The sequence below is a fragment of the Capricornis sumatraensis genome, chromosome 17 (assembly GCF_032405125.1).
Source record: "Capricornis sumatraensis isolate serow.1 chromosome 17, serow.2, whole genome shotgun sequence".
NCBI classification, from domain to species: Eukaryota; Metazoa; Chordata; class Mammalia; order Artiodactyla; family Bovidae; genus Capricornis; species Capricornis sumatraensis.
The window spans coordinates 11,625,942-11,647,194 of NC_091085.1; the positions used below are offsets into that span (position 1 = coordinate 11,625,942).

At 38.8% G+C, this 21,253-nt stretch overlaps 1 protein-coding gene across 1 annotated transcript in view; it reads right to left on the reverse strand.

Annotated features, from left to right (window-relative positions):
- Window positions 1–377: 377 nt before the first annotated feature.
- The window catches only part of MND1 (meiotic nuclear divisions 1), a 76,354-nt gene continuing 55,478 nt past the window's right edge, over window positions 378–21,253 (reverse strand). Inside the window, exons 6-7 of the mRNA XM_068990273.1 lie at window positions 11,298–11,342; window positions 378–484 (exon numbers count right to left, since the gene is read on the reverse strand). Of these exons, the coding sequence (XP_068846374.1) occupies window positions 378–484; window positions 11,298–11,342 (152 nt within the window). The remainder of the gene's footprint in view (window positions 485–11,297; window positions 11,343–21,253) is intronic.

Below are 21,253 nucleotides of genomic sequence, written 5' to 3' on the forward strand. Positions count from 1 at the left end.
TGAGAAATATTAATAGTAAGGTAGCCATTAGTTTTGAAAGTTATTTCCAAGCATGTATAATACAGTCTTCAGAAGTACCTTTAGTTCTTAATATTTGAATAAAACTAAAAAATGTTATGTCATGATGGCTTTGATCTATTAAAAAAAAATTATTGGTAAGCATAACAGACTTTACTTGCATTCTCCTAACTCTGATGAGCACTGAGGAGAATCAAAAACAGTGACAACAGCCACACTCTGTACTTTATTTAAAATTAACAAAACGATAAAGACAGTTACAGGTAAATGACAATTCAGTACATTTAGCTGGATAGTATAAAAATTTACATATTCACAAGCACATAGCTCCTTCACCATCAACAACAACACGGAACGTTTCAGTCTATGTAGTCAAAGTCTTCTGGAATTCCAAAATTTTTATCAATTTTATTTTCTTCAAATCCAAATTTTCTTTTGGCCCAAGATTTTATGGCAAATATGTTATCTATAAAGAAAATTGAGAAATATTTTTGAGAGTTGGAAACATAATCATAAAATTTCAAATATAATTATACTCATTGAAAAAAATTTTCTATTATTTTAGAAGTAGCAAAATAAGGAAATTTCTGTATTGTCAAGAGTTATTGTTTAGTCGCTAAGTCATGTCCAACTCTTTTGTGACCCCATGGACTACAGCCCGCCAGGCTCCTCTGTCCGTGGGATCTCCTGGGAAAGAATACTGGTGTGCGTTGCCGTTTCCGTCTCCAGGGGATATACCTGATCCAGGGATCGAACCCACATCTCCTGCACTGCAGGTGGGTTCTTTACCACAAAGCCACCAGGGAAACCCATCTTCAAGAGTAATGACAATTAACTTTCAGAATAAAGAAAATATTAGTGATTGTTTTGAATAAACAGATTTTATATTCAAAAAATTCAGTAAATCAGTTGCCACTAAAGAATACCTGACTTAAAGAATAATCCAAAGACAGGGAGAGGCTGATGGTGCCTCTTTAACATCTCCAGAGCAGAGGTAGGGTTCTGTTACCTCAGGAATTAGAGCTGCTCCTGTCCCAGAGGGCACCCCTTTTCTTCCCTCCCCCAGCACAGAAGTGGCTTCTAGACAGCCAGGCTAGGGAGCAGGGGTGAAGAGGAGGGAGGGGGTCACTGAAGGCTAAAACGAGCAGATATAGCCTTAATGTCTTCTAGGGAATTTAAGTGCATCTTACCACCAAAAAAAGTGTTACATCTATCTAAGGGGACCCGAAGGAAATAAAACCAACTGTGCACAAAGATTTATGATCAAATCTTCATCTCAGTGTAACGAAAGAAAAAAATACAAGTAATCTACATGCCCAATCACCCAGAAGGGTGGCTATGCAAGGCAGTACCAGTGTGGTCCCTATGGCAGCACTTAGAGAACAGGAATGACGGTGAGTTTTCTTTTTTTAATTTTAAATATTCTGTTTAATGTACATATACCATCTTTATAAGGAATATGTACTGACTATAAATATATAAAAACCATGGTATACAACTTTCTGGTTCATAGTGCTCCTTAAAACGTGAAGCACTGTGTTAGTTGTGATAATGAAATGAAGGGTTAAAATAGGTTCTTTTGGAGTGTTGTTGGCTGAATTAGCACTTCCTCCAAAGCTCCCTCAGAATGTGACTGTATTTGGAAACTGGGTCTTTAAAGAGGTGATTAAATTAAAACCTGGGGTGGACCCTGATCTGATTTAACTGGTAGTGTTGCAAGAAGAGGAAAGTGGACACACTGAGACGCCAGGGACAGGCACTGGAAAGCTCTGCAAGGACACGGAAGAAGCCGGCCATCTACAAGCCACGGGGAGAGAGGACTCAGGACACCACACCTGCCGACACCATGGTTCTGGACGTTCAGCCTCCAGAACTGTGAGAAAATCAATTTCTTTAGTTAAGTCACCTGGTCTGAAGTATACTGTTATACTGTATGGTATCATTAGGAAGTTATTATATGGAGTTTGATCACTTTTAAGAATACTGTTTTAGGAAGCTGAATTCCAAGTATCAAGTAATAATAATTAAATAGTTTGAATAAAGTTAACTGCTAAGGTGAATACTGCTATATCAAATAGAATGTTAATAAAATATTCTGATTTCTTTAATTGTCATAGAATATCAGTTCAGTTCAGTGGCTCAGTCATGTCCGACTCTTTGCGACTCCATGAATCGCAGCATGCCAGGCCTCCCTGTCCATCACCAACTCCCGGAGTTCACTCAGACTCATGTCCATCGAGTCGGTGATTCCATCCAGCCATCTCATCCTCGGTCGTCCCCTTCTCCTCCTGCGCCCAATCTCTCCCAGCATCAGAGTCTTTTCCAACTGGTTAACTCTTCATATGAGATGGCCAAAGTATGGGAGTTTCAGCTTCAGCATCAGTCCTTCCAAAGAACACCCAAGACTGATTTCCTTTAGAATGGACTGGTTGGATCTCCTTGCAGTCCAAGGCACTCTCAAGAGTCTTCTCCAACACCACAGTTCAAAAGCATCAATTCTTCGGTGCTCAGCTTTCTTAACAGTCCAACTCTCACATCCATCATGACCACTGGAAAAAGCACAGCCTTGACTAGATGGACCTTTGTTGGCAAAGTAAGGTCTCTGCTTTTGAATATACTATCTAGGTTGGTCATAACTTTTCTTTCAAGGAATAAGTGTCTTTTAATTTCATGGCTGCAGTCACCATCTGCAGCGACTTTGGAGCCCCCAAAAATAAAGTCTGACACTGTTTCCACTGTTTCCCCATCTATTTCCCATGAAGTGATGGGACCAGATGCTATGATCTTCGTTTTCTGAATGTTGAGCTTTAAGCCAACTTTTTCACTCTCCTCTTTCACTTTCATCAAGAGGCTTTTTAGTTCCTCTTCATTTTCTGCCATAAGGGTGGTGTCATCTGCATATCTGAGGTGACTGATATTTCTCCCAGAAACCTTGATTCTAGCTTGTGTTTCTTCCAGCCCAGCGTTTCTCATGAGGTGCTCTGTTGAGTTCAGTTCAGTTGCTCAGTCGTGTCTAACTCTTTGCGACCCCAGGAACTGCAGCACGCCAGGCCTCCCTGTCCATCTCCAACTCCCGGAGTTCACTCAGACTCACGTTCATCAAGTCAGTGATGCCATCCAGCCATCTCATCCTCTGTCGTCCCCTTCTCCTCCTGCCCCCAATCCCTCCCATCATCAGAGTCTTTTCCAATGAGTCAACTCTTCGCATGAGGTGGCCAAAAGCAGGGTGACAATATACAGCCTTGACGTACTCCTTTTCCTATTTGGAACCAGTCTGTTGTTCCATGTCCAGTTCTAACTGTTGCTTCCTGACCTGCATATAGGTTTCTCAAGAGGCAGGTCAGGTGGTCTGGTATTCCCATCTCTTTCACAACTTTCCAGTTTATTGTGATCCACAGTCAAAGGCATAGTCAATAAAGCAGAAATAGATGTTTTTCTGGAACTTTCCTGCTTTTTCCATGATCCAGCGGATGTTGGCAATTTGATCTCTGGTTCCTCTGCCTTTTCTAAATCCAGCTTGAACATCTGGAAGTTCACGGTTCACGTATTGTTGAAGTCTGGCTTGGAGACTTTGAGCATTACTTTACTAGCGTGTGAGATGAGTGCAACTGTGCGGTAGTTTGAACATTCTTTGGCATTGCCTTTCTTTGGGACTGGAGTGAAAACTGACCTTTTCCAGTCCTGTGGCCACTGCTGAGTTTTCCACATTTGCTGGCATATTGAGTGCAGCACTTTGACAGCATCATCTTTCAGGATTTGAAATAGCTCAACTGGAATTCCATCACCTCCACTAGCTTTGTTCGTAGGGATGCTTTCTAAGGCCCACTTGACTTCACATTCCAGGATGTCTGGCTCTAGGTGAGTGATCACACCATTGTGATTATCTGGGTTGTGAAGATCTTTTTTGTAGTTCTGTGTATTCTTGCCACCTCTTCTTAATATTTTCTGCTTCTATTAGGTCCATACCATTTTTGTCCTTTATCGAGCCCATCTTTGCATGAAATGTTCTCTTGGAATCTCTAATTTTCTTGAAGAGATCTCTAGTCTTTCCCATTCTGTTGTTTTCCACTATTTCTTTGCATTGATCGCTGAGGAAGGCTTTCTTATCTCTTCTTGCTATTCTTTGGAACTCTGCATTCAAATGGGTATATCTTTCCTTTTCTCCTTTGCTTTTGGCTTCCCTTCTTTTCTCAGCTATATGTAAGGCCTCCCCAGACAGCCATTGTGCTTTTTTGCATTTCTTTTCCATGGGGATGGTCTTGATCCCTGTCTCTTGTACAATGTCACGAACCTCATTCCATAGTTCATCAGGCACTCTATCTATCAGATCTAGACCCTTAAATCTATTTCTCACTTCCACTGTATAATCATAAGGGATTTGATTTAGGTCATACCTGAATAGTCTAGCGATTTTCCCTACTTTCTTCAATTTCAGTCTGAATTTGGCAATAAAGAGTTCATGATCTGAGCCACAGTCAGCTCCCGGTCTTGTTTTTGCTGACTGTATACAGCTTCTCCATCTTTGGCTGAAAATAATATAATCAATCTGATTTCAGTGTTGACCATCTGGTGATGTCCATGTGTAGAATCTTCTCATGTTGTTGGAAGAGGGTGTTTGCTATGACCAATGCGTTCTCTTGGCAAAACTCTTATTAGCCTTTGCCCAGCTTCATTTCATATTCCAAGGCCAAATTTCCCTGTTACCCCAGGTGTTTCTTGACTTCCTACTTTTGCATTCCAGTCCCCTATAATGAAAAGGACATCTTTTTTGGGTGTTAGTTCTAAAAGGTCTTGTAGGTCTTCACAGAACTGTTCAACTTCAGCTTCTTCAGTGTTACTGGTTGGGGCATAGGCTTAGACTCCTGTGATGGTATGGTTTGCCTTGGAAATGAACAGAGATCACTCTGTCCTTTTTGAGATTGCATCCAAGTACTGCATTTCGGACTCTTGTTGACCATAATGGCTACTCCATTTCTTCTGAGGGATTCCTGCCCTCAGTAGTAGATATAATGGTCATCTGAGTTAAATTCACCCATTCCAGTCCATTTTAGTTCACTGATTCCTAGAATGTTGACATTCACCCTTGCCATCTCCTGTTTGATCACTTCCAATTTGCCTTGATTCATGGACCTAACATTCCAGGTTCCTATGTAATATTGCTCTTTACAGCATTGGACCTTGCTTCTATCACCAGTCACATCCACAACTGGGTATTGTTTTTGCTTTGGCTCCATCCCTTCATTCTTTCTGGAGTTATTTCTCCACTGATCTCCAGTAGCATATTGGGCACCTACTGACCTGGGGAGTTCCTCTTTCAGTATCCTATTATTTTGCCTTTTCATACTGTTCATGGGGTTCACAAGCCAAGAATACTGAAATGGTTTGCCGTTCCCTTCTCCAGTGGAGCACATTCTGTCAGACCTCTCCACCATGACTCGCCCTTCTTGGGTGGCCCCACAGGGCATGGCTTAGTTTCATTGATATTCATGGCATAGAATATCAACAGATATTAAAACAAATCTTTATGTAACAATCTAAACCAAATCTCTACTTTCCATAAGAACCTAAGTGAGAAAACTAATAGCATGAGGTACTCTAGAATGGTCTGTTTAATTTGGTTGATGTCTGCATAACCTATGCATTCTTGAGAGTCACCAACAAATACTGCTACATAAGACAGTTATTAAGTATATTACAGGTCTTGCAGAACATAAAGAGCCTATGCCTTCAAACTGACACAAGAAAGAGAAAAATTAACACTAAACAATTCCAAAGTGATATGTATGTTAGAGATAAAAGATCAAGTGTTATATGTACTGTTTCCAGACTCTATGAGTCTCTAAGAATACAGACAGACTTGCAGAAAATAAAGAGGACAGCTGCGGCACTGCAGGAACCTTGGAGGTATGGATTTCAAGCCGGGATCAGGAGAGGAGGAGGAAACAGGCACTACAGTGAGGCTGGAGCCTCTGTAGGAAGGATACCGGGTCACGTGAGGGCAAGAAACCACTCTATAAACCTTCAAAGATGAAGAACAAACAAACAAAAAGCCTCTCTACACAATTCTTAATGAATCAAGTGACTGATTCAATATGTCTTTTTTTTATAGCTAATCAAATTTAGTAAAGTTGAAGGATATAAAATCAACATACAGAAATTAATTATATTTCTATACATTAAGAACAGAATATTTTGGGGAAAATATCTTATTCACAATAGCATCAAAAACAATGAAATAATCTGGAATAAATTTAACCAAGAAGGTAAAAGATACGTATACTGAAAACTACAAGACTCTGATGAAAGAAATTAAAGAAGACACAAACAAATGGAAAAATATCCTGTGTTCATGGATTAGAAGAATTAATGTTGTTCATACTACCCAAAGCCATTTATATATTCAATGCAATATCTATCAAAATTCCAATGCCCTTTTTTTTTACAGCAATACAGCAAACAGTCCTAAAATTCACATGAAACCACAAAGGACCCTGAATAGGTAAAGTAATCCTGAGAAAGAACAAAACTGTAGGCATCAGACTTGCTGATTTCAAACTATACTACAAAGTATAGTATTCCAAACAGTATGATACTGGCATAATAACAGATATATACATCAATGGAACAGAATAGAGAGCTCAGAAATAAACCCATACATATATGGCCAACTAATATTTGACCAAGAATACTCAATGGGGAAAGGATAGTCTCTTCAATGAATGGTGCTAGGATAACTGGATAACCACGTGCAGAAAATAAAATTGGACACCTAGATTACACCACTGACAAAAATGAACTCAAAATGGATTAAATGCTGAATATAAGACCTGAAACTATAAAACTCATAGAAGAAAACACAGGGAGAAAATCTCCTTTACAATGTCTTGGCAATGATTTTTTTGGTAATGACACCTTAAGCACAAATGACAAAGCAAAAATAAGTCAGCTGGACTATATCAAACTAAGGAAGTTCTAGGCAACAAAAGAAATAATCAACAAAATGAAAAGAAAATGTTCGGAATGGGATAAAATATTTGCAAACCATATATCTGATAAGGGGGTAATAGCCAAAGTACAGAAAGAACTCACAGGACTCAGGGGAAAAATAACTAACAGTCTAAAAAACGAGCAGAAGATCTGAACAGACATTTTTTCCAAAGAAGACAAATAAATGACCAACAGGGACACAAAAGGGTGCCCAGCATCACTAATCATCACGGGAATGCAAACCAAAACAATGAGATATCACCTCACACTTGTCAGAATAGCCAACACGGCAGAAGATAAAAGACAAAAAAATTAGAGATAATGAATGTTGGAAAGGATGTGGGGAAAGGGGAAACCTTGGGCACTATGGGTACCCAAAGGGCAGCCACTATGGAAAACAGTGTGAAAGTGAAAGTGAAGTCGCTCAGTCATGTCCGACTCTTTGCGACCCCATGGACCCCCATAGCCTACCAGGCTCTGCCGTCCATGGGATTTTCCAGGCAAGAATACTGGAGTGGGCTGCCATTTCCTTCTCCAAGATTCAATATGTCTTTGGGCCACTGGATGTCTGCCTTTAAGATAGTGTTATCTGCAATTTTGATAGTTCATACCTGTCAATTTTTCTGTTGTGTGGAAACATTTATAATTGGATCAAAAACTTTTTTCTTAATTTATTTTTTATTGAAGGATGATTGCTTTATGGAATTTTATTGTTTTCTGTCAAACCTTAACATGAATCAGCCATAGATATACATATATCCTCTCCCCTTTGAACCTCCCTCCCATCTCCTCCCCATTCCACCCTCTAGGCTGATACAGCGCCCCTGTTTGAGTTTCCTGAGCCATACAGCAAATTCCCATCGGCTATCAATTCTACAAATGGTAATGTAAGTTTCCATGTCACTCTTTCCACACATCTCACCCTCTCCTCCCCTCCCCATGTCCATAGGTCTGTTCTCTATGTCTGTTTCTCCACTGCTGCCTGCAAATAAATTCTTTATTTTTCTAGATTCCGTATATGTGCATTAGACTACGGTATTTATCTTTCTCTTTCTGACTCACTTCACTCTGTAAAATAGGTTCTAGGTTCATGTACCTCATCAGAACTGAATCAAACGTGTTCCTTTTAATGGCCGAGTGCTGTTCCATCGTGTATATGTATCACAGCTTCTTTATCCATCCATCTGTCGATGGGCATCTAGGTTGCTTCCATATTCTAGCTATTGTACACAGTGCTGCAATCAACAGTGGGATACATGTGTCTTTTTCACTTTTGGTTTTCTCACGGTATATGCCTAGGAGTGGGATTGCTGGGTCATATGGTGGCTTTAGCCCTAGTTTTTTAAGGAATCTCCATACTGTCTGCCATAGTGGCTGTATCAATTTACATTCCCACCAACAATGCAAGAGCATTCCCTTTTCTCCACACCCTCTCCAGCATTTATTGTTTGTAGACTTTTTGATGTTGGCCATTCTGACCAGTGTGAGGTGATATCTCATTGTGATTTTGATTTTTCTAATAATGAGCGATGTTGAACATCTTTTCATGTGTTTGTTAGCCATCTATATGTCTTTATTGGAGAAATGTCTGTTTAGGTCTCTTTTCCACTTTTTGATTGGATTGTTTGTTTTCCTGGTATTGAGTGGTATGAGCTGCTTTTATATTTTGGAAATTAATCCTTTGTCAGTCGTTTCATTTGCTGTTATTTTCTCCCATTCCGAGGGTTGTCTTTTTTTTTTTTTTCGAGGGTTGTCTTTTTACCTTGCTTATAGTTTATAGTTTCCTTTGCTGTGCAAAAGCTTTTAAGTTTAACCAGGTCCCACTTGTATACTTTGGGAAAACTTAATTTTTTTTAAAAAAGAATCAGTTTTAAGAGGGGTAGAATTTGTGTTAGTTTATATGATGGCAAATACAGGATAAAGGCAGGACTAGGACAGGGAGTATCACACGCGTGGGTCTACACCAGGATGTCACAACACCTATCCCCCTCACTCACCAAGAAGTCTCTCATAAAAAGTCATAAAAACTCCACTATCTTCATTATCAGGCAAGGTTTTGTGTAATTTCATATATCACATTTAAAGTTACTTAATGTCACAAAACACTATTTATATCCTGATTTTAATTCTACAAAACTGAAATACTGAACTACTGAAAAGTATATATGCTCAATTTTACATACATTTTAGGAATTTTTTCATATGAAGAAACCAAATCTTAATAATTATATAACAATCTTTAGTTATAAATAGTACTGATGTTTTCTTTTTGTTTGTTTTGAAAACAGGAAGGTTTTCTGAGGTGTAATGTAACTCCATGATTTTTCCATAACATTTTTATGTTGGAAGGAGCAAGTCATAAACTCAAATGGAAATATAGTTCTTAACAGCTGTTTCTGCTCTTCTAAAAATATCATCCTTCCTACATGATTTTAAAAGTTTTAGGTTCTTTCTCAGCTAGTAACACAACGGAAAAAGAAGTTGTTCACATTTTTTAAATTATAATTTTTGAAGTTTACAATCAATGGGAAAACATAAAAGGACTTCTTTAAAAGGAAGGAAAAATGGGAGTCTTTGTTTATCAATGTGTCTAATGGTGTGCTAAAGGGCTTACGGACTGTTTTACTGAATCCCCCTGAAATGTTGAGGCAAGTATTATCCACATTGAACAGATGAAGAAGCAAGCTCAGAGAGGTTCAGTGAGTCACACAGTAAATAATGAGCATGACAGGACTCCTTTCAAAGTCAAGCTCCTCTCTCACCATATACACAGGCCTCCCGTTCCTACTGCTTGTTAGCTGCGGGAAATCACTTTGTAACTTTTGATTTACTTTTAACGTAAAAAATCCATTTGCCTTTTTTCCACTCAAAATTGTGTACTTCTCACACCTATACGGTATCACTACATTTACTGGTTACTTGTACTTCATTGGGCACACATTTCACTGGTCCCTTCTATTTACTGTTAGTTGGCTGTTTTTGCCCTCTCTGCTCTTTTCATAAAGCATCATACTATTAGGAAATAACTTTGTAATAAGTAAGACTGCAATTTTATAGGAGCCAAAGGCCAGTTATATTGATTTTAATTCTAAAACAGACAAGGAAAAATGATCCTTAAGCTTTCAGTGAGGCACAGAAGCCTGAATATGGAATCAGGGAAATCTGGCTCAAGTCCCCGTTCTTCCAGTGACTAACCACCTTGGACTTTAGTAAGGCAGCCACTCCAAGCTTTCTGTATCTCGGCCTCAATGCGATCTTATCCACACGCTCCCAGAAACAGAACCAGGATGAGTGACACACATAGCGGCACTAAAGACTTACCAGGGTGGGAAAGTCCAATTACCATTACTTTATGATTAAATACTGGAGAAGCATCAGTGTAACTTCCACACAGGCTTTAAAAATAGTAGTCATACTGGTATATAATTCACAACAAGCACTATTCATTAATTTTCTTCCAAACTGTAAGACACATATTTAATATCCTATAAATTACCATCTCTTAGAATATTCCTGGCATACACCAGAGGGTGTATCCATTGGCAAATGGATTAATGGGGCATTTACATGAAAGCAGGTACACAGAGAAGACTATCTTGTGTAGTGGAAGAGAGCCTGGACTCTGAAATCTAATTCTTGTTCCAATGCTCAGCACCTGTGTGACTGTGGGATCCCAGTGGGCTCAGTTTCACCTCTAAAATTAGGGATAATAATCCTATCTACCTCACAAGACTGCTGTGGTGATAAAATGAGAATGCACCATAGACAGGCTTTACAATGCCTAGCTCATAGTCAGTCCTCAACAAATTAATATTACGAACAAGAAGACAAATTTTTCACATTCCACAAAACTCTTAAAAGTTGTTCTTGCATTAATATATATGAAGGTTAAGTGATTAGTCTAAGTGATTTATTGGGGAAAAGCTATATAAAACTTAAACTGAAAGCAATCACTTGTTTTACAAAAATGTCTCATACTTTACAAAATAACTCATAATAAGACTGTTTTTAATGATTTAAGATATGAAATCTTGATTAATACATACATTTCCAGAAATGTCTTTTCTTAAACAAAACTAGGCACAATAGCTTCTGCATTTGACATCCTAGAAAGTGCATAAGAGTTTCACTAGTTTACCAGTAGTAACACACTGGTATATATCACCACTGTAATACATACCAGTCCATCTGTTAGCAGTAGCTTCTGCATTTGACACCCTAGAAAGTGCAGAAGAGTTTGACTAGTTTACCAGTAGTAACACCCTGGTATATATCACCATTGTAATACATACCAGTCCATCTGTTAGCAGCTTCTTTGGCCACTTGATTTGCTTGACCTGAAAAAAAAAAAAATCTCAATAAGTGACAATGTATTTCACAAACCTGTTCAACTTCCCAAAGAAATTTTAGATAGCTGCAGTTATATAAGTCATGAACACAAAGTCAACTTGACCAGGATCTCTTTCCTAAATGTCCCCTACTATTATTGTACTTGCTCTTTAAAAACAAAATGTTTAACTGAGATGTTTCTCAAATAATTTACAACACCAGAAGAGGATAAAATAAGTTTATTGGTAAGCACTTTAGTATATACATATTTGTTGTTGTTTAGTTTCTAAGTCATGTCCAACTCCCTCAAGACCCTATGGATGTAGCCCACCAGGCTCCTCTGTCCACGGGATTTCCCAGGCAAGAACACTGGAGTGGGCTGCTATTTCCTTTTCCAGGGGAATCTTCCTCATTTAGGGATTGAACCCATGTCTCCTGCAGTGGACTGTTTACCACTGAGCCACCAGGGAAGCCTGTATACAAATTAGACCAAAATAAACCTGACAATAAAATTTTAATGGTCATACAGTAGTGGCCCTGAAGGAGGAAATATTTACTTTATATTTAATTATATATCTTGCTATTAAATGTATCTGTATCTATATTATGTTGTTCAAGTCAATCTACACAGCACATAACAATGCCATGATCAAATGAGTATAAACATTAGTCATAATGAGAGCATTTATTTATTGAAGTAATTATTGAAGTAAGATTTATATACCACAGAACTCACCATATTGAAGCATCCAATTCAGTGATTTTTAGTATATTTACAAGGTTGTACAACCATCACCCCTACCTATCTTCAGAGCTCTCATCACCCGAAAGGAAATCCCACATCTATCAGGAGTCACTCCACAGTCCCACTCCCTCGAGTCTCTGGAGACCACTACTTTCTGTCTCTATGGATTTGCCTATGCTGGATGTTTCATATAAATGAAATTATATGTCTGGCTTCTTTTCACTTGGCACAGTGTTTTCAAGGTTGGGCAACTGTAGTATGTATCAGAACTTCATTCCTTTTCATTATCAAATAATTGTATAGATATCCCACAGTTTGTTATAGCGGCTCATCAGTTGATGGACATTTGGGCTGTTGTGACTAATATGAATAACAATTTTTCTGTGAACATGTTTTCAATTCTTTTGGGTATATATACCTGGGAGTGGAATTGCTGGCTCAAATGGTAACTGTATGTACATTTTGGGGAACAGATAACTTGTTTTCCAAAGTGGCTGCATCACTTTAACAACCCCACCAGCAATCCAAGAGTTACAACTTTTCCACAACCTCACCAGCAATTACTTTGCCTCCCTTTTATAACAGCCATCCTAACGAGTGTCTCCTTGTGTCGAGACCTGCATTTCCCTAATGACCAGTGATGCCGAGTTTCTTTCCATATGCTCGTTGGCCATTTGTGTATTTTCCTTGGAAAAATGTATTCAAATCTTTTGTGTGTTAGCTGCTCAGCTGTGTCCAACTCTTTGTGACCCTGTGGACTATATAGCCCACCAGGCTCTTCTGTCCCTAGAATTTTCAAGGTAAGAACACTGGAGTGGGTAGCCATTCCCTTCTCCAGGGGATCTTCCCAACCCAGGGCTCCTGCATCGCAGGCAGATTCTTGACCATCTGAACCACCAGGGAAGCCCATTTGCCTGTGTTTAAACTTTTTATTGTTGAATCAGAAGAGTTCTTTTCAGATATAGGATTTGAAAACTATTTTTTCCTATTCTGTGGGTTTTCTTTTCACTTTCGTGACAACGTACTTAGACATACAAAAGTTGTCAATTTCGATGAAGTCAAATTTGTATACTTTTTATATGACTGCTTGAGCTTTTGACGTCATATTTAAAAAACCAAGGGTGCAGACACAGATAGCTATGTGTTTTTCCTCTAAGAGTTCTATAGTTTTAGCTCTTGCATTTAAGTCTCTGCACCACTTGAGTTAATGTTTGTACACACTGTGAAGTGGGAGGCGAGGATGATTCATTTACATGTGGATAACCAGTGGTGCCCAAGAGTCATTAGTTGAAAACAGTATTTTGTCCTGATTGAATGGTCTTGGTACCCTTGTTCAAAACTTTGTTTACTTCTGGACTATCAAGTCTATTTCATTAACCTATATGTTTATTCATTTACTAGTACCAAATCACCTCGATTACTCAAGTTTTTAAAAAAATTAATTAATTTTTATTAAATTCTTCTTTAAACTTTTTGGCTGCACCCCACAGTATGTGGGATCTTAGTTCCCTGATCAGGATCGAACCCACACCCACACTATATTGGAAGGCATAGTCTTAACCACTGGACTGCCAGACAAGTCCCCAAACTTTTTATTTTGTTCTGGAGTATAGCCAGCTAACAATGTTGTGATAATTTCAGGTGGACACCAAAGAGACTCAGCCGTATATATATACAGGTATCCATTCTCCCCCAAACTCCCCTCCCATCAAGGCTGCCACATAACATTGAGCAGAGCTCCCTGGGCTACACAGTAGGTCCTTGTTGGCTATCCATTTTAACAGCAGTGTATACCCGCCCATCCCAAGCTCCCTAATTGTCCTTTCTTCTCATCCTTCCCCCTGGCAACCCTAAGTGTGTTCTCTGTGAGTCTGTTTCTGTTTTGGAAGTAAGTTCGTCTGTATCATTTCTTTTTAGATTCTGCACATAAGGGATGTCACAGATGCTTCTGCTTCTCTGTCTGACTTCTTCACTCAGTGTGACAGTCTCTAGGTCCACCCATGTTGCTGCAAATGGCATTATTTTTTTTGCTGCCTGAGTTGATTACTCAAGTTTTGTAATAAGTTTGGAAACTGCGAAATTTGAGTCTTCCAACTTTTTCTCCAAGATTCTTTTGGCTGCTTTGGGTCTCTTGCATTTTCATATGAATTTTGGAACCAACAACAATTTCTGCAAAATAAGAAACTGGAATTTTGGAGATTTGAGTTAATCTTTAGATCGACTGGGGGAGTATTTCCACCTTAAAAATATAGATCTTTAACTTCATTAAAAGTTTAGTTTTCAGTACAAGTCTTGTACTTCTTCAATGAATTTTACTCTTAAGCATTTTATTCATTTTGATGCTATTATAAGTGGAATTTTAACTCAATTTCATTTTCAGGTTGTTTATTGAGGGTTTATAAAATACAAGTATTTTTTTACACATTGATTTTCTATTTTGCCATCAGTTGAACTCACTCGTGAACACTAAGAGTTGTATTTTGTTGTTTTATGGATTGTTTAGGGCTAAGATCATGTCAACTGCAAACAGATAGCTTTGCTTTTTTCTTTTTAATACAGATGCTTTTTATTTCTCTTTCTTATCTAATTGCCCTGGCTTGAATTGGTACAGTACAATATTGAACAGAAGTGGTAAGAGTGGACATCCTTGGAGAAAGCATATAGTCTTTCACCACTCATTATGTTAGCTGTGCATTTTTTACAGATACCCTTTTATTAGGTTGAGGCAGTTCACTTCTATTCCGTTTGAGTGTTTTTATCACAAAAGGGTGTTGGATTTTATCAAATATTTTGTCTATTGACACAATCTTATGGCGTTCCCCCACCTTTATTCTACCAATATGTTGCATTAGATTGATTTTTGTATGTTGGGTCAACCTTTCATTCCTGATAAATGTCACTTAATCAGGATGTATAATCTTTTTTTACGTACTGCTGGATTTGACTTACTAGTACTTTCTCCAGAATTTTTACATTTGTAAATGATACTTAACTAGTTTTTTTTCCTTATGATGTCTTTGGTTTGGGTATCAGAGTAACATTGACGTCAAAGAATAAGTTAGGAAGTGTTTTCTCTTTTCTAAGTTTTTTTTTCCATTAAAGAGTCACTTCTTTAAAGTGATAGAATTCACCAGTATAGACTTAGTTTTCATTGTGAGAAGCTTTTAATTCCCAGATCAATCTCTTAACGTGTTACACATCTATTTGTTGTTGTTGTTCAGTTGCTTAGTCGGATCTGACTCTTTTGTGACCCCATGGACTGTAGCCCACCAGGCTCCTTTGTCCATGGGATTTCTCAGGCAATAATACTGGAGTGGGTTCCCATCTCCTTTTCCAAGGCCTGACCCAGAGACTGAACTCACATCTTTTGCATTGGCAGGCAGCTTCTTTATCACTGAGTCACTAGGGAAGCCTATACATCTGTTTGCAAAGTTCATTTCTACTTGAGATGGTTTTGGTACTTTGTATCCTTTTAGAAACTTGTTCACTTTGTATACCTTGTCAAATTTACTGACATATAAACATTGCTCATAGTATTCCTTTACAATCCTTTTTATATCTATAAGGTCAATAATGATCTTTCTCTTTCATTCCCGATTTTATTAATTTAAATCTTCTTTCTTGAACAGCCAAAGGTTTGTCAAGTTTGCTGATCTACTGAAAGGACCAACTTTTGGCGTCACTGACTTTCTCTTGTTTTTCTGATTCTCCATTTCTCTTATTTCTGTTCTAGTCATTTTCTTCCTTATATTTACTTGGGTTTAATTTGCTCTTCTTTTTCTAGACTAGGATAGAAGGCTAGGCTTTTGAGAGCCGTCCCTATTTTTAACACAATCATTACAATATTAATGTAAGTTTTCCACTGAACAATGCCTTCATTGCATCCAGTAAGTTTTTTTTGTTTTCATTTTCACTATCTCACAGTATTTCCCAATCTCCCTTGTGATTCTGTTTGAGCCATCCCTCTTACGAGTGGGTTGATTCACTTCAACATATTTGTAAATTTCTCAAATTTCCTTCTGTTAATTATCTTTTACATTCCACTATTATCAGAAAGCATACTTTGTATTATCAACCTACTTAAATTTATTGAGATATAAGCTTAACATTTTATCTATCTTTAAGAATATTACTTGAGAGGAATAAAGCTTCCCTGTTGGCTCAACTGGTGAAGAATCCACCTGCCAATGCAGGAGATGCAAGAGACCCGGGTTCGACCCCTGGGTCTTCCCTGGGAAGATCCCCTGGAGAAGGAGATGGCAGCCACTCCAGTATTCTTGCTGGGGAAATCTCATGGACAGAGGAGCCTGGTGGGCTACAGTCCATGGGGTCCACACAGTCCATCGGGTCGCAGAGGGAGACACAACTGAGCGACTAAGCACATGAGAAGAGTAAGTCTTCCAGTGTTGCGGAGTGTCCCACAGAGATTCAGCTGGTCTGCAGCTTCAGCCTTCTAATCTCTTAAGTTCCATCTTTTTGTTCCATTCTTTACTCAGAATGGAGAACTGAAATTTTAAACTATTATTGCTGAATTGTCTATCCCCTCAATACTTTGGGGTTTTATGTATTTCAATTCTCTATTGTTTGCTGTATATGTGTTTATAATTGTCATATCATCTTGAAGAGTTGACCCCTTTATCATTATAAACTGTACTTCTTTGTCTCCAGCAACAATTTTTGTTTTAAAGTCTATTTTCTCTGGTATTGGTTTAGCCACTCTAGCTCACTTTTGGTTACTGTTTTCATGTAATATCTTTTTCCAGCTTTTACTTTTACCATATTTGTGTCTTTGAGTCAAATGTTGAGTCTTTTGTAGACAGTAGTTTATGTGTTTTCAATCTATCATGCCGATTCCCGCCTTTGAATTCGAGATTTTAATCCACTTACATTTAGTATAATTACTGATAAAGTAGGATTTTGAGTGAACTCTGGGAGTTGGTGATGGACAGGGAGGCCTGGCGTGCTGCAATTCATGGGGTCGCAAAGAGTCGGACACAACTGAGCGACTGAACTGAACTGAAGGATTTTCATTTGCCAATTGCTATTTATTTTCTATAAGTCATACAAATTTTTCTTCCTCAGTTCCTCCACAATTGCTTCATTTTATGTTAAATGGTAATTTTTAGTATATCATTTTAATTCCTTTATTTCTTTTACCAAATATTTTTGGGTTGTTTTCTTAGTGATTGCCCTAGGGATGACTATTAACATTTTAATTAGAATTACTACTAGTGTCAATAGTACACAAAAGTTTTGCTCCTATATAGCTCCATTTTCTCCCCACTTTTATGCTGTTACTGTCACAAAATGTATTTTATACACTGCATGCCCTAGAACATGTTTATCATTATTGCTTCATGCAGCTATAATTTAAATTGGATAGGAGAATGTAAGAGATAGGAACAAAAATACACAACACTGTCCTTTAGATTTACTCATATAAATCTGCTGCTTTATTTCTTCATGTTGATCAAGTTACTGTCTACTGTTCTTTCACTCCAACCAGAAGGAATTCTATATTTTTCTTAGTGACAAACTCTTTCAATTATTTACCTGAGAATACCTTAGTCTGTTTTTCATTTTTAAAGAAAAATATTTCCGGATACAGAATTCTTGGTTCACAGCTTTTCCTTTCATCATTTTGAGAATGTCATTTTAATATCTCTGGCATCTATGGCTTCTAAGAATCTGATTGAAGTGAAGTTGCTCAGTCGTGTCCGACTCTTTGCGACCCCGTGGACTGTAACCTATCAGGCTCTTTCGTCCATGGGATTCTTCAGGCAAGAATACTGGAGTGGGTTGCCATTTCCTTCTCCAGGGGATCTTCCCAACCCAGGGACTGAACCCAGGTCTCCCGCCTTGCACGCAAACGCGTTAACCTCTGAGCCATCATATGAGTTACTGCTTTTTTTATTGCTTTCAATTGACAATTTGATCATTATGAGTTTATGTAGGGATCTCTTTGAAGCTGTCCTAACTGGAGTTTGTTAGGCCTTTTCGATGTGTAAATTAATGTTTTTCATCAGATTTGGGACATTTTCAGCTTTTATTCCTTTGGCAGCTTTCTCTCTCATCTCCTTCTGGGACAACCATTATGGGAATCTTGGCATTTCTGATACCATAGTTTGTGAGACTCTGTTAATGTTTTTTCATTCTTTCTAATTTCTGTTTCTCAGATTGGATTATGTTAATGGAACCATCTTCAAGTTACTGCAGATAACTTTCTTTTGCCTGCTCAAATCTGCTGTTAATCCTTCCAGTGAATGTTTCAGCTAGCTACTATAGTTTTCAGCTCCAGAATTTCTACTTGGTTCCTTCTTTATTCTACCTCTTTATTTATATTCTCTACAGTAAATACCTTTCATATGAACCCTCAAACATGCAAACGTGTGTTCACATGTCCACGCACGTTAGTTCACATGTCTAACACAGATTGTCACATACATGCATCCTCTACAAGTGGCTGTGTTTCTGTGTACTTTACTGTACAGTAGTGTGTGGAGCACAGTAGTACAATATCTTTATTTCAAGTCCAGGATGTCCAAGAGCAAGCACAAAAGCAGTGGTAATGTAGCTGGTGCTGCTTAGAAGCACCAAGTGATAATGATGGAAACAAAAGTGAAAATAATTGAGAGTGGAGCAAGGGAAAAAAATGGAATAGGAGGTCCAGAGAAAGAACAGAGACAGACAAGGAACAGCTGACGAAATTTTGGACTCAGGAAATGGTAACGTAGAAGGATACACAAGGTTGCAGCAGCTCTTCAGATGCAACCCAATGCTGCCACGTCGACTATGATGAGAAAACAAGAGCTGCTACCCAGGCATCACGGGACCTTTTTTCAAGAGGGTAGACAGAACTGAAGCTAGCAAGGAAGCAGAACCTGCGCCGTGGTCAGGCATGAGTGAAACTGCAGCTTGCCCTCCATCTCCTGCTGCTGACAGTACTTCAGCTCTACCATCTCCCACCTCCTCTCCAGTCGGTAACTCGTCTTCCCTGTCCACTGGATGCCAGTTCCTAATATGTCAGCTGTTGTACTACACTATTGTACTTTTCAAGGTACTGTACAGTAAGATTAAAAATGTTTTATTTTTTGTTTTTTAAATGTATTATTTGTGTGAAAAGTATTATAGCCTATTACAGTATATAGTATAGTACTATATAGCCAATTGTGTTGCTTGGTACCTAGACTAACTGTTCGACTTACGAATGCGCTCTTGGAATGGAACTCATTTGTATGTAGGGGATTACTGTATTTGATGAGACATCGTTCACAGATTTTCCTTCAGTTCCTTTAGTTCAGTTCAGTTGCTCAGGCATGTCCGACTCTTTGTGACCCCATGGACTGCAGCACGTCAGGCCTCCCTGTCCACCATCAACTCCCAGGGCTTGCTCAAACTTGTGCCCATTGAGTTGGTGATACCATCCAGTCATCTCATCCGCTGTTGTCCCCTTCTCCTCCCATCTTCAATCTTTCCCAGCATCAGGGTCTTTTCAAATGAGTCAGTTTTTCACATCAGGTAGCCAAAGTACGCGAGTTTCAACTTCAGCATCAGTCCTTCCAACGAACATTCAGGACTGATTTCCTTTAGGATGGACTGGTTAGATCTCCTTGCAGTCCAAGGGACTCTCAAGAGTCTTCTCGAACACCACAGTTCAAAAGCATCAATTCTTTGGCACTCAGTGTTCTTTATAGTCCAACTCTCATATCCATACATGACTACTGGAAAAACCATAGCTTTGACTAGACAGGACTTTGTTGGCAAAGTATTGTCTCTGCTTTTTAATATACTGTCTAGGTTGATCAGAGCTTTTCTTCCAAGGAGCAACCATCTTTTAGTTTCATGACTGCAGTCACCATCTGCAGTGATTTGGGAGCCCCTCAAAATAAAAGCTGTCACTGTTTCCATTGTTTCCCCATCTATTTGCCATGAAGTGATGGGACCAGATGCCATGATCTTAGTTTTCTGAATGTTGAGTTTTAAGCCACCTTTTCACTCTCCTCTTTTTCACTTTCATCAAGAGGCTCTTTAGTTCTTCTTCGCTTTCTGCCATAAGGGTTGTGTCATCTGCATATCTGAGGTTATTGGTATTTCTCCCAGCAATCCCGATTCCAGCTTATGCTTTATCCAGCCTGGCATTTCGCATGATGTACTCTGCTTTAGACAGATCATTTTTTCTCTTTAAAAAAATGTATTTATTTTTGGTTGCACTGGGTCTTCACTGCTGCGTGAGGGCTTTCTCTAGCTGCAGCGTACAGGGGCTCCTCTTTGCTGCAGTGGTGGGGCACGTTAAAGTGCACTTCACTGTGGTCGTCCCTCTCGTTGCAGAGCACAGGTTCTAGGCACGTGGGCTGCGGCAGTGCCTAGTGGGCTTGTAGGCTCAGTTGCTCCCCAGCACGTGGACTCTTCCTGGCCTGGCTCAGTTGCTCCCCAGCATGTGGACTCTTCCTGGCCTGGGGACAGAACCTGTGTCCCCTGCATTGGCAGCTGGATTTGTATCTACTGCACCACCAGGGAAGTCCAACATATTTTTCTTTAACTCTTTTCACATATTTAAACAGCTGATTTAAAGTTCAAAATCATGCATGAGGTATATTTTCTTATCTCGTTACATGTCTTGCAATTTTTCAGTGGAAATTGGACATTTACAATAATATAATGCTTGAACTTTGGAAATCTGATTCTTCCTACCTTCCCAGGGTTGCTGTTGCGGCTACTAGTTATTGTTTACCTAGTGATTTCTCTGAACTAATTCTGTCAAGTCTGTATTTTTTGTTACGTATGGCTACTGAAGTCTCCAGTCAGTTTGCTTACTGGTCAGCCAATGACTGAATACGGATTTCCTTAAACACCCGGACTAAATCTTCACATTTCTGCTGAGAGGCTGCATGTGTGTGCTTGAGCATGTTCCAACAATATTCAGTTAGGTGATTTACAACTCTGGGAGGCTAGGGCTGCTTCAGGTCGCCTATGAGAATGAGCACAGCCCAACGTGTGTATGGGCATTTAGATTTCTAGGAATATGCTGGTTTCAAGGTATCTAAGAACATCTCTTTTGGCTTCTCCTTTAAAATTTTTTGGTCAGCCCACTGTTTTTGTTAACCTATTCATCACCCAAGAGAGCTGTGAAGTTAAAATTCTTGCCTGTAACAGTTTTAGACAAATACTTCCAAG